This window comes from Lepidochelys olivacea (assembly GCF_965140295.1).
Source record: "Lepidochelys olivacea isolate rLepOli2 genome assembly, chromosome: 1".
Lineage (NCBI taxonomy): Eukaryota > Metazoa > Chordata > Testudines > Cheloniidae > Lepidochelys > Lepidochelys olivacea.
The window spans coordinates 26,024,606-26,038,431 of record NC_140411.1 but is presented as its reverse complement, the minus strand read 5'-3'; the positions used below and the strand labels follow the sequence as shown (position 1 = coordinate 26,038,431).

The 13,826-nt window shown below is 42.6% G+C and overlaps 1 protein-coding gene across 1 annotated transcript in view; it reads left to right on the top strand.

Moving 5' to 3' along the window:
* The window catches only part of NOX4 (NADPH oxidase 4), a 154,845-nt gene that overhangs the window by 62,732 nt on the left and 78,287 nt on the right, over positions 1-13,826 (top strand). Inside the window, exon 12 of the mRNA XM_084650380.1 lies at positions 3,503-3,563. Coding sequence (XP_084506506.1) covers positions 3,503-3,563 — 61 coding nt within the window. The remainder of the gene's footprint in view (positions 1-3,502; positions 3,564-13,826) is intronic.

Here is a 13,826-nt window from a genome sequence, read left to right as displayed (position 1 = left end):
CTTAGTCCTGCCTTTAATGCGGGGGACTGGGCAAGATGATCTCTCAAGGTCCCTTCCAGTTCTATGATTCTATAAGACTCTCCCAGCTCTAATAATATTTTTCATCTCTAAAATGCTTCACAGATATTAATTTAATTTATCCCTGTGACAGCCTTGAGATGTTGGAAGGTGTCAAGGTTCCTCCCCCACTCTGAACTCTAGGTTACAGATGTGGGGACCTGCATGAAAAACCTCCTAAGCTTATCTTTACCAGCTTAGGTCAAAACTTCCCCAAAGTACAAAATATTCCACCCTTTGTCCTTGGATTGGCCGCTACCAACACCAAACTAATACTGGTTACTGGGGAAGAGCTGTTTGGACGCGTCTTTCCCCCCAAAATACTTCCCAAAACCTTGCACCCCACTTCCTGGACAAGGTTTGGTAAAAAGCCTCACCAATTTGCCTAGGTGACTACAGACCCAGACCCTTGGATCTTAAGAACAATGAACAATCCTCCCAACACTTGCACCCCCCCTTTCCTGGGAAATGTTGGATAAAAAGCCTCACCAATTTGCATAGGTGACCACAGACCCAAACCCTTGGATGTGAGAACAATGAAAAAGCATTCCGTTTTCTTACAAGAAGACTTTTAATAAAAATAGAAGTAAATAGAAATAAAGAAATCCCCCCTGTAAAATCAGTATGGTAGATACCTTACAGGGTAATTAGATTCAAAACATAGAGAACCCCTCTAGGCAAACCTTAAGTTACAAAAAAGATACACAGACAGAAATAGTTATTCTATTCAGCACAGTTCTTTTCTCAGCCATTTAAAGAAATCATAATCTAACACGTACCTAGCTAGATTACTTACTAAAAGTTCTAAGACTCCATTCCTGGTCTATCCCCGGCAAAGACAGAATATAGACAGACACACAGACCCTTTGTTTCTCTTCCCTCCTTTGAAAGTATCTTGTCTCCTCATTGGTCATTTTGGTCAGGTGCCAGCGAGGTTACTTTTAGCTTCTTAACCCTTTACAGGTGAGAGGAGCTTTCCCCTGGCCAGGAGGGATTTCAAAGGGGTTTACCCTTCCCTTTGTATTTATGACAGAAGGTATTGTTGCCCCCATTCTGTAGATGGGACAGCAGAGGTGCAGAGATCTATATTAGGTACTCCCAATACTGTAGTATCTGAGCACCACATAGTACGTAATGTACTTATCCTTAAAACACCCCTGTAGGGTGTGAGGTAGGACAGTGCTATTACCCCATTTTATAGATGGGGAACAAAGGCACAGAGATTGAGGTATTCAGGCTCCTAATGTCATAAGAACGGCCATACCGGGTCAGAACAAAGGTCCGTCTAGCCCAGTATCCTGTCTTCTGACAGTGGCCAATGCCAGGTGCCCCAGAGGAAATGAACAGAACAGGTATTCATCAAGTGATCCTTTCCCTGTCGCTCATCCCTGCCCATCCTGGCTAATTGCCATTGATGGACCTATCCTCCATTAATTTATCTAGATTCAAATGATAGGTTACAGACTACAGTTAGTCTGTACAGTTAGATAAGCTATTACCAGCAGGACAGTGGGGTGGGAGGAGGTATTGTTTCATATTCTCTGTGTATATATAAAGCCTGCTGCAGTTTCCACGATATGCATCTGAGGAAGTGAGCTGTAGCTCACGAAAGCTTATGCTCTAATAAATTGGTTAGTCTCTAAGGTGCCACAAGTACTCCTTTTCTTTTTGCGAATACAGACTAACACGGCTGTTACTCTGAGACTACAGTTAGTAGTCCTGCATTTTCACATTTGAGTTCCTTCAGAACTCTTAGGTGAATACCATCTGGTCCTGGTGACTTATTTCTGTTTAATTTATCAATTTGTTCCAAAACCTCCTCTAATGAAACCTCAATCTGGGACAGTTCTTCAGATCTGTCACCTAAAAAGAATGGCTCAGGTTGGGAATCTCTCTTATCCTCAGCCGTGAAGACCAATGCAAAGAATTAATTTAGTTTCTCCACAACGACTTTATCATCCTTGAGTGCTCCTTTAGCATCTTGATCGTCCAGTGTCCCCACTGGTTGTTTAGCAGGCTTTCTGTCTCTGATGTACTTAGAAAATGTTTGCTATTACTTTTTGAGTCTTTGGCTAGCTGTTCTTCAAATTCTTTTTTGGCCTTCCTAATTATATTTTTACACTTCATTTGCCAGTGTTTATGGTCCTTTCTATTTTCCTCACTAGGATTTAACTTTCACTTTTTAAAGGATGCCTTTTTTCTTCTCACGGCTTCTTTTACTTTATTGTTCAGCCGCTGTGGCACTTGTTTAGTTTTCTTACTATGTTTTTTAATTTGGGGTATATATTTGAGCTGAGCCTCTGTTATGGTGTCTTTAAAAAGTTTCCATGCAGCTTGTAGGGATTTTACTTTTGGCACTGTACCTTTTAATTTCTGTTTCACTAACTTCCTCATTTTTGTTTAGTCCTCCTTTCTGAATTTAAATGCTACCATGTTGAGCTGCTGTGGTGTTTTCCCCACCACAGGGATGTTAGATTTAATTATATTATGGTCACTATTACCAAGCAGTCCAGCTGTATTCACCTCTTGGACCAGATCCTGTGCTCCACTTAGGACTAAATCAAGAATTGCTTCTCCTCTTGTGGGTTCCAGGACTAGGTGCTCCAAGAAGCAGTCATTTAAGTTGTCAAGAAACTTTATCTCTGCATCCTGTCCTGAGGTGACATGTGCCCAGTCAATATGGGGATAGTTAAAATCCCCCAATATTATTTTGTTTTTTATTTTAATAGAAGCTTGGGCCGGGGGGAGTCCTCAGTTGGCATCTGTCCAGTGTAAGCAGCTGTGTGGCCTTCAGAATCGGGGCATGGCTGAAGTGCAATATTGCCTACTCTTTTGATTTTATTGTGCATCCCCTGATATCTGGTGTTTTTCTTAAAGTCTGATCCCCTGGAGTCATTTGAATACAAGAGACTCTCAGCTTTCATTTAAAAAAAAAAAAGTAACTTTTTAGCCCTCGTGGTTGTGAGGATAAGCTTGAAAATGTGAACCCTAAAGGCTGAAAAGCCAGAAGGGAACCAAAAAGAACTCCCAATATGTGATTTGGAGGCTAGTGATTTTTCAATGCTTGGGGTTGGCAATACTGAGCATTGCTGCACTCTTGCGATCCTCTGTTACCATAACAATCCCTTGTGAGCCATTGTAGCTAGGCGCAACTTAGCAGAGTGGCTATTCTAAATCACATCCAAGGTGAATACATCCCAGGCCTGTTCCCTGATCACAATGAGAGATAAGAATGTTTGGAGCCTTAATCATTCTGTTCTAGGCCTTCTGCATTTTACTGAAGTTGCAATTGCTTTATAATAAAAGGACAGCTCCTCGTCTGGTGTAAATAACTGGAGCTACTCTCATTTACACCAGCTAAGGATCTGGCCTCAAAATTGTGCTTAAATCTCAGTTTATTTAATTATTTTTCAGAAATGTTCCTTAACTTATTTAATTTTTTCAGTGTCCTACAGATACCAAAGCAACATTTGGGGTCCATCTTAAAATAGTGGGAGACTGGACAGGTATGTAGAAACAAACTTTCCTTTTTAGGCACAAATTCCTTCACTTGAAATTTTATCTCCTGAAGGCGTGAATACAATGATCATACTTTGATTATGAGGATTTCTCACTGGAAGTCATTCATATTTATTTTTCAAAAGTTGCTTTTATTTGCTTTATTTTTTATTGCTGACTTTTCAGATGTGTATTTCTTTAGATAACATTTTTTTTAGTACTAACAGATGTTCTGATTGTCAGCTAATTATTAGTAATGTGCCTCAGTCTCTATGCTTTTTACAATAGCCTGCTGACTCTGTGCCAAGTGTAATGGTGCCTGCAGAAATGTGCACTCCCTAGATAAGGGGATTTTAATACCAGCAGTTTGGTTGGCTGCCAGGTTAATTAACACCTATGGCACACTGAGATTACAGGTTGCTTTCATGTTCTCCTCTGCTCTTCTGCTGCACTGTCAATGTTCTCCAGACCACAGGTGTCAACCCGGATTCTTTGCAGAGGAGAATTCTAATTTGCTGCTCCACGTGACAGCTGTTCACTGAGGTGATAGTTGTCACTGGTGTCTGATGGCTGACTTTTTCCAGCTTTGCGTTTTCTGTCTTAGCAGGAAGCCGTCTCATTTGTTTTTTGTAGAGGAATGTCTTCTGTATTCACTTACTCTGATTCATCAATATGGGATGGGCTTGTTACTCACCACTTCTCCCCAGGACCAGAGAGCTGCTTAAAGAACAAACAAGGTGGGGAGGTTTTAACTAACTGATCTTTCTTGAGGGGGTGGGAACTTCAGCAGGTGCGACTGGCTGCCTGGTTTTAGTAGACATGGTTTGGTATCTTATACTCCTTTCCCCCTGACTAGTGTTTGTGTTATCAGTTTAGATTGTAAGCTCTCTGGGGTAGAGACTCTGTTCTGCTCTGTGTCTGGATGGTGCCTGGCACAGTGGGACCCCATTCTCAGTTGGTCCTTAGGCTCTACCATAATAAGCCTGGTTAATAAATAATAATAAAAATAGACAGTTGTACTTTCCTTCAGGTCTGTCTCCTCAGCTTGAATTCCTGTTATTTTCAGCTCTCTTCCTGTATCCCATCATTACATTTCAAATAATTTACACCCGATACCATTGAGAACTCACACTGTAATCAATTAAACGTGTAAATTAAAGGGATGCGGTGGTGCAGATATATGGTGAATCAGAGATGGTCTGGTTAGTTCAGGGCACTTTCCCACGTCCCTGGCTGCTGCTCCTGCTACCTGCACCTGTGAGATGCCGTGAAGAAATGGTAATCTGGGTTGCTTCTGGCTCTAACGACTTGAGGGAACAGATATACCATGCTGCTGTAGGCATACCTACAATAGTTTTTTTGGGGGGGGGCGAGGGGGGGGCTAAGTCATTCGTTGGCTTTGTCGTTTTCTAAAAATTGAGCGGAAAACCTTGTGGCCTGGGTATTTGGTGGCAGGGAGGCAACTGCACGTGGGTAGGAGATGTGTGTAGCGCTGAAGTCAGAACAAGTTTGAAAGAGTGATTACCACATCCCCTGATGCAGGCGGTGATAGAAGGATAATTGAGCTGGCAACTCCTTGTGGGAGGTTTCTGTTGATGGAAGATCATTTCTTGCCTAGGTTCCAGCAGATATAAATTTACCATCCCAGTAGATGCAGGAAGTAGCTTCTTAATGAATAATTATGACTTCAGAAGTACATTTTCAGGCCAGAAGCAGATATTTAATGGATCTTCAGGCAATATAATTACTCACTCCTAAGAAATAGTGATTTAATACAATGGAACAGGGGATGCATTTGAACAGGGAGGAAAAATGTAGTTTTGAGACTCATTTAAAGGGAGTAGCCTGTCGGCCAAATCTTCAGCCAATTTGTATCAGAGTAGTTCCATTAAAGTTAGTGGAGCCATGCCAGTTTACACCAGCTGAGGATCTGGCACGTTAATTAATACGTTTTCAGAAAGGCTGTGGTCTCCCTTTTTGTCGGCAGAACATGCATCCTGAAGATGACTTCTGGGTGCAGATAAGAGGACTTTTCGTTTATAATCATATGGCAGTAGTACTGGAGATCCCATTGTGGGAAGCCTTGCAAAAACATACCATGAAACAGTCTCTGCCCCACAGGTTTATGGTCTAAATCAGTGGTGCCGAGCCTTATTACACAGGAGGGCCACATAAACCGAAGCACAACCTTGTGGGGGTCAAACAGATTCTACGTATTTTAATAAGATTTAAAGGCACCTGTATCGATTTATATTTTAAGTTCAGCTTGTTTCGTATGTAGTTAGATAGGTTGTGTAAACTAACATGATGACAAAATGCTAATGAATTGGCCGTTAGTATATTGTGTTGAAGTAGGCCTTATGAAATGCTCTGGTGGGCCAGGTGCAGCCCATAGGTGGGGCACCCTCTGGTCTAAATAGACAGGCCAGATAAAGGGTGGGAGGGAAGGTATAATTATTCCTTGTTTACAGTTGGGGATCAGAGGCATAGAGAAACGAAATTACTTGCTCAAGGTGATACAGGGAGCCTGTGGCAGCACCACAGTCTAGTTCCTCAAGCACAAGACCAATCTTTTTTCCTGTCTTTGAATCCATAGCTACCAGATTGGTATCCATTTAGGGCAGTGGGGCTTGGTGGAATGCGTAATTCTGTCCCTGGGAAGGAACAGCCACCTTGCTGGGGGTGTATGTGTGGTCCCTTGGAGAACTGCTCAAGCATCTGTGGCTGTAGGGCTAGACTGTGCAACTCCTGTGGACGCCACACCCATTGTTCCAGGGCCACAGGATGACGTTTAACTGGCAGAGAAAGAAGAGGTGGAATCCTGGAAGACATCTGTCTGAAAGGGCTAGATTGGTGCCCAAAGAAATTCCTTGTGTAAGATTTCTTAAAGGAAATCACAATCCATGCAAGATTTTGTTTTCTTTTAAATGACTTGATGGGGGCTTCTAATAAACCAGTTTGCTTATGCTTAATGAAATACAATGTACTAGGTATCACCCCAAAACTTTATCAGGCCCCTCTTTTAAGGTAAGGTCACAACACAGGTGGGCCTTTGGCACAGGCTTGCCAATAAAGAATGCCCAAGTTCTAATTTTGTCCTCTGGCAATTACTCTTTTTGTGGCCAGGGGCAAGCAATATAACCCTCTCCCCTTAATTACCCTGTTTGTAAGGCGCTTTCCTGTCTCCTATAGGTGTTGTGAGGATTAATGAGTTGATGATAAAGCATTTGGCAGATGGGAAGTGTCATCTCAGTGGTACATTAGGCCTGATCTGCCCTTAAAACTTTTACCAGCAGAGCTGTGATGGTTCGGGGTGAGATTTTTTTTTGCTGATATAGCGATGGTGGTAAAAGCCCTAGTGTACGTGCAGTTTTACCACTATAAAAGTGCTGTCCCAGTATAGTTTATTTTGCGTCCCAAACTAGCGTAAAGCGCTTTTGGACCAGTATCTACCAGGAGAGGAGGGGATCTTGCCCTAGGCCATTCGCCATTTGTAAAATGGGGATAATAGCTCACAGGGGTGTTGAGAAGACAAATGCATTGAAGATCGGGAGGAGCTCGGATACAATGGTGATGGGGGCCATAAAAGTACCTAAGATAGATTTGCCACTTGCCAGCATAGTTAAAGTGCAAAACTTTTCAGTGTAGACAAAGCCTTATTAGAGTCTCCCAGATTCAGTAGATAAACACTGGCTGATTAACACCTGTTTGTCCTGCTTCTCTGATATCTGGCTGGTGACCCTGTTCTCCTCCAGACCCAGGAAGTTTGTTCCCTGAACGTTTACAGAAGTCCTTTTACAATTTTTTTTGGCTTAATATTTGATGTCAGCTTTGTCGCCTATTATGCTTCTTTCTCTTGCTGCTCCTTTGAGTACTGTTGCCAGTTGTGCTTTAAAGCTGACATTTCAGCTAGCACCCCCGAGGGAACTGAGAGGCCATAGACCATGGTGATCTGTCCAGCAGTACAACAGCAGCAAAAGCAAAACACCACACTGTAGCAAACAATGTGTCTCGCTCATTAACTGTACTTCAGGTCTTTAGACAGAAAGTGATATTGATAGCATTGAAATAGACATGCTCTTCTGCAGCTCTGGAAGATGTTGTCATGGAAATAAATATACAGCACACAGAAGAATTAAGGTGAACTGTGTATTTTTCATAAATCCAGTAAAAAGACTGAAATAGATTACAATGTCTGCTGGGACAAACTGGTTAGGGTTATATTAAAAGCATTGGTTTTGTACTGTGCCTTAATAATTTTTATTCTGTAATGATATCATTCTGCTATCAGACTGTTTATCACGTTGTTTATCACGTTGTTATAGGGACAGTATAATAGCAGTGTGTTGGCCTTCAATTGAATTTGGTACTCTTACTATCCTGTATGTTACTACATGGGACCCAGGAAGCGGTAGACGTGTGACTTTGGTCTGCTTGGTTTGGAGATGAGGATAAATATTGCAGTGAGGTTCCTCAGCTTTAGATATTGACCATCCTGGTTTGAATCAGATACAGTATGTTCTTTATCATTGTTGCCAACTCTTTCCACGCTTGGTGATTTTCTTAAAGCTCCAGCTCTCGGAGTCAAGTGGTTTCAAGAAAATCCCAGCTTTCATTTAAACAGGAAAAAAATAACTCTCCATTTCTCATGGATGTGAGAAAAGTCTGAAAACATGAACTGAATGCACCCTGGAGGCTTCAAACCCAGCAACCAAATACAATTTCATGATTTTTAAGCCAATCTTGTGATGTTTCAGACTCTGATTCTTGCTATTTGAGCTGGAAAACTGGCATAAACAGACAGCTGGGGATTTCCTGGGGTGGGGAATCTTCATGTAGTGATGACATGGCTGCATGGGCTCTGTGTTAACCCCTCACAGCTCTGAGTATACAAGGTATTCCAGGGGCAAGTTGTGATGTGCTGTGAGCCATTTCAGCCAGATAAAATTTAGTGGTAAATGTAGGAACTGGAAAGAGAGTGAGATTTCACTTTCAGAAACCTAAGGGACGCAATTAAAACTGTTGAGGTGCCGACCATGTAATCAATAGTCACCACAACCCTAATTGAGTTTGGTTCAGAATGGCTAGAGAGAGAGAGAATGTGGAGTTTGAGTGAAAGAGGTGACAAACTTGTCCCATTATCTTCATAAGTTATTGATTGCTGCTGAGTTTCTTTTAAAATATCCTGTTGTTAGTAAATAAATAAAGGATAAAAACAGTGATCAACATTCCCTCAAGATCCCTTCTACGATCGACAACCTGCGGCACGTGTGCCAAAGGCGGCATGCGAGCCAATTTTTACTGGCACACTGCTGTCAGCCAGGGTCCCGGCCGCTGGCCCCGCTCAGCCCGCAGCCAGGATCCTGGCTGGCAGGAGCCGGCGGAACCCCAGACCGGAAGCGGGTGTGCCATTGCCGGTCTGGGGCTCTGTCCACCACCCCACTCATCCCGCTGATGGTCTGGGATTCCAGCCGCCAGCCCCTTGCCAGCCAGGGTCCCGGCCATTGGCCCCGCTCAGCCTGCTGCCGGCCTGGGATACCAGCCGCCGACCCCAATCACCTCACTGCTTGGCTGGGGTTTCAGCCGCCCAGCTCCCTGCCAACCAGGGTCCGGTCCTCCGGCCCTGCTCAGCCCTCCTGCCGGCTTGGGGTACCGGCAGCCGGCCCAGGGCTCTGCTCCTGACCTGGGCCCAGCACTCTGCAGCCCTTACAAAAATTACACTACAATTAGCTTAAAAACTTGATGTAAAAACTTTGTATATTACAGTAATCATTAAAAAAAGTATAATGTTAATAAATACATAGGTTTTATGAAACAAAGTAGTTGTACTTATGTGCCTGTGCTTAATTTGTGTTTTCGATGATTTATCTTCTAAAAAAATCTTGCATGTCACACACCCCAAGAAAGGGCATCTCACACCCCCAGGGGGTGCGTGCACCCCAGGTTAAGAACCACTGCACTAAACTGATAAGATCTGCATTTTAATTTAATTTTAAATGAAGCTTCTTAAACATTTTAAAAACCTTCTTTACTTTACATACAACAATAATTTAGTTATATAATATGGACTTAGAGAGAGAGACCTTCTAAAAACGTTAAAATGTATTACCGGCACGCGAAACCTTAACTTAGAGTGAATAAATGAAGACTCAGCACACCACTTCGGAAAGGTTGCTGACCCCTGGTGTATTTCATTTCATGCTAGTGTAAGCAGTGTCAGGATGAGCTCCACCCTGACATCTGGTGGTGAGGTGTGGCAAGTTGTGGAAAAGAACTTCAGGGGCCGATCTCATTTGCATAGGCACACCCACCACGCCTAGAATGAGACCATAGCTGCCCAAATGGTCACTTTGGCTGCTGTGGGATCCCCAATGTCTCTGTTATTGGGGCAGGAAGAATAAATTGTTATTACCCTGATTATGGGAACTGTGCTTGGAACTGCACGTGGCCTTTTGTTATGATGGAGGGATTCACCATCAACTAAGTAGCACTCGCTAGGCAAGGGTCATGGGTTCCAAAACTGTGTGAATGGAGAGAGGCTGGGGACAAGTATTAATACTTGGTGGCATGGGCCCCTTGGTGAGGGCCTTACATGCTAATTGCACTTCCTCCTCTCTCCACTGTGGAATATCAGAGCTAATTTTGATTTCATTAGAAGTCTAGTTATAGGCTGCTGAGCTCACTTTGGGCTGACAGTGCACCAGCACTGGGGCTCCCCTATTATAAGCTGAATTCACCTAAGAGCTGAAATCACTGAGTGTTGTGTTAAGTAGTGGGGGAGCCTGAAGATATATTGTGGAGCAGTTTGCGGGACGGCTGGTGAAGCAGTTCGACGCGGTGCAGTGTGTGGATGGCAGGAGCTGTTTGTGGGCCGTGGAGCTGAGTGAAGGAGTTCGTGGGGCGGCTGGCGGAGCGGAGCGCAGCTGAGCGAAGGAGTTCGTGGGGCGGCTGGCGGAGCGGAGCGCCGCTATGGAGCTATGGGGCGGTCAGCTTCAGATCACGTAAGGTGCCTCTTACCCCGTCCCATTTCCACCCAGGTTGGGAGGTAAAGCTCCGCAGATAAACTTTCGAACTCTGGGGCTGCCCTGACCAGGGACAGAGACTTTTGGGGCATTGGACTTTTGGGACTTTGGGTGATTTGGGGTTGCTGGACTCAAGAACCAAAGGGAAAAGGGCATGCCCCAATTTGCCTGGGGTGGGTTTTTTTTTGCTCATGGGTTGTGTTATGAATCCTGTTGGTGGTGTTTCCCCAACATAATGCCACATTGTTTCTCTCTGTTATTAAAAGACTTTTGCTACACTCAGACTATGTGCTTGCGAGAGGGGAAGTATTGCCTCTTGGAGGCGCCCAGCGGGGGTGGTATATATTTGTCCCAGGTCACTGGGTGGGGGCTCGAGCCGGTTTGCATTGTGTTATTGGAATGGAACCCCTAGATATTGAACCTGGCCCTTGTTGCTGCCAACTCTGACGGGCAGAAGGGTTACACTAGTATGCTTTAATAATGTTCCTCTTCTGTTACATTCGTTTTTGTGACTAAAAGCAGCACGAGAGATGATACTGTGTTCAGAGCTGTATAGTCGGTCACACCAGCAGAATTAAATCTCAGTTTAACATTCCAGAATCAGCAACTGTGGGACTCTGTTAGGCACACTAAGACTTTCGGCTTCACTATCCAATTTTCAGACTAACTCCCACATTATTGGTGAAGGCTTCTGATCTTGCAGTTCAATAAGGAGCTGATTCTGCAACCCTTACCCACAGCCCCACTGAATTCAATGCTTCCATGCTTTAGAGTTGCAGAAATGAGCCTTAAAGAGCTTTGATTTTGTTGCTTATTTTATTTTAATTTTATTTTATTTTTATAACTAAATAGAGCTGGGCGAAGAACTGATTTGTCGGTTTGGTGCAGTTCTGAAAAATTGAAAAAAAAAATCCGTTGAGGTTGAACCAAAACTGAAATTGTGGGGACTTTTCAGTGAAACAGAAAGGACCATTTTGGGGTCTGTACCAGAGCAGGGATTCAAACCTGGGTCTCCCACATCCCACATGATGCTCAGATCACTTGGCTGAAGGTTATAAAGATGGGTGGGAGCCGCAGCAGCACCTCCTCGTCCAGCTGTTTTGTGAATGGCCGAAACTATTTGTAGCCAATTCACAAATAGTTTCAGGTTTACTGAAGCTGCGTTTTTTGGCAAACAAACTATTTGTCTGAAAAATTTTGCCCAGCCGTAAAACTGAATATTGGTAATAAAAACATAAAAATTAGATAGCTGTGTCATTAGCCAAAGATTGCCGTAAGTAATATAAATTTTACTCTTTAGAGCCATTAATGTTGATTGATTGATTTATTATTGTAAATTGATTAAAATAAATCATTAACAGAAAGGAGCAGGAACAAATTTCGCTTACTGGCTAGACAATGAAAGCCTCAGTGCTCTTATTACAAAAGGAAAGTTAATGACAGCCAGTTTACGTTTGTGAATCTTTTTACTCTTAACCTGGATGATTTTGCTTAAACTGATCTCCATCTGATTTGGTATAATACACCCTGTTATTTGAGTAAGCTTTTCTTGGAGTAGTCTGTTTCCTAATTTAAAGGAAACAGTCAAGATTGTTTGGCTTGAAAATTAGCCTATAGCAACAGCCTTCCTACAATGAAGATCCTATTTTGACAATTCCTGTTATGCCCAAATCTCCATTTTTTGCACTTCAAACTCTCAATGACTACTTTTAAAAAAATAAAGAAGGGGACATAACATGACCATTAGCCATTAGCAATTATCTTTGAAAAGTCATGGAAGACAGGAGAGATTCCAGAGGACTAGAAAAGAGCAAATATAATGCTCAGCTATAAGGGAAATAAGGACAACCCAGGAAATTACAGACCAGCCAGCTTAACTTCAGTACCTGGAAAGATAATGAAGCAAATAATTAAGTAATCAGTTTGCAAACACCTACAAGATAATAATGTGATAAGTAACAGCATGGATTTGTCAAGAATAAGTCAAGTCAAACCAACCTAACAGCTTTCTTTGACAGGGTAACAAGCCTTGTGGATAGGGGGGAGGCGGTAGACGTGGTATATGTTGACTTTAGTAAGGCTTTTGATACTGCCTTGTATGACCTTCTCATAAACAAACTATGGAAATACAAACTAGATGGAGCTACTATAAGGTGGGTGCATAATGGGTTGGAAAACCGTTCCCAGAGAGAAGCTATCAGTGGTTCACTGTCAAGCTGGAAGGGCATATCGGATGGGGTCCCGCAGGGATCAGTTCTGGGGAGTCTATGATTCTATGACTGAATGATTTAGGTTTTTCTTATGTTTCAATATATTATGTGTAGGAGAAGATGAATAATCTTGTAATTAAGACACAGAACTGTGACTTGAAAGATCAACTGCGGGTTGAATTTTCTGATCTGCTTCATTATGTCTGACAGACACTTTATCTCTCTGTGCCTCTGTTTCCCATTTTGTAAATCAGGGACAGTAATATTTCACAGGTGTGTGGTAATTGATTTTTTTGTTAATTACTTGTGGATTTTTTTGTTAATTACTTGTGGAATCCACAATTTGCTGGCCGTTGTCCACATGTGTTCAGATAATGTCTGCCACAAGGAACTTGTAAGACTATTTGAAACAGTCTGATGACTGTTGGGTGTCAGTGATGTGTTGTGTATCAAAGAGGTCCAGTTTCTCAGATAATTGGAATAGGAGTTACCCTTATTAATTGGTCTTCAAAACAATTTTGCTGCTTAAACTTTGCAAATATAGTAAGAGAGAGAGGGCCATTAGTAGCATTTGCTACACTTTACTAAAGAAGATTATTAGACTATAAAGGTCCAAATCCAGGTTATCCTGTGGTTTTATAAGCAAAGGTCCACCTTTTGTATGGTCATCTCTCTCTGTAATCATTACCGCTATCCTGTATGCTACATTGTGAGTTACTGAAGAAGACAAGGTCTCTGTCCTGGGATTTTCTATGCTAAATTAGACAGATTTTAATATCTCTGGTTCAGAAATGTTCAGTGGTGTTCCATCCTCGATGTGCCAGCTTTCCCTAGAGAGGGCATGGGTGCTTTAAACCATGAATTTACAGTGCTTGGCTGAACTTTCCAGTCCTGTGTGTATCTTAAAGATAAGGTGCTTGTGGATTTCCAGGGAGACATGGAGGTGCCATCTGTTGATGCATGACTACATGTTCCTGAACACAGTGCATCCCCCTAGACATATAAAATTTGAAAAATTCAAAAAAAAATTTACAATATT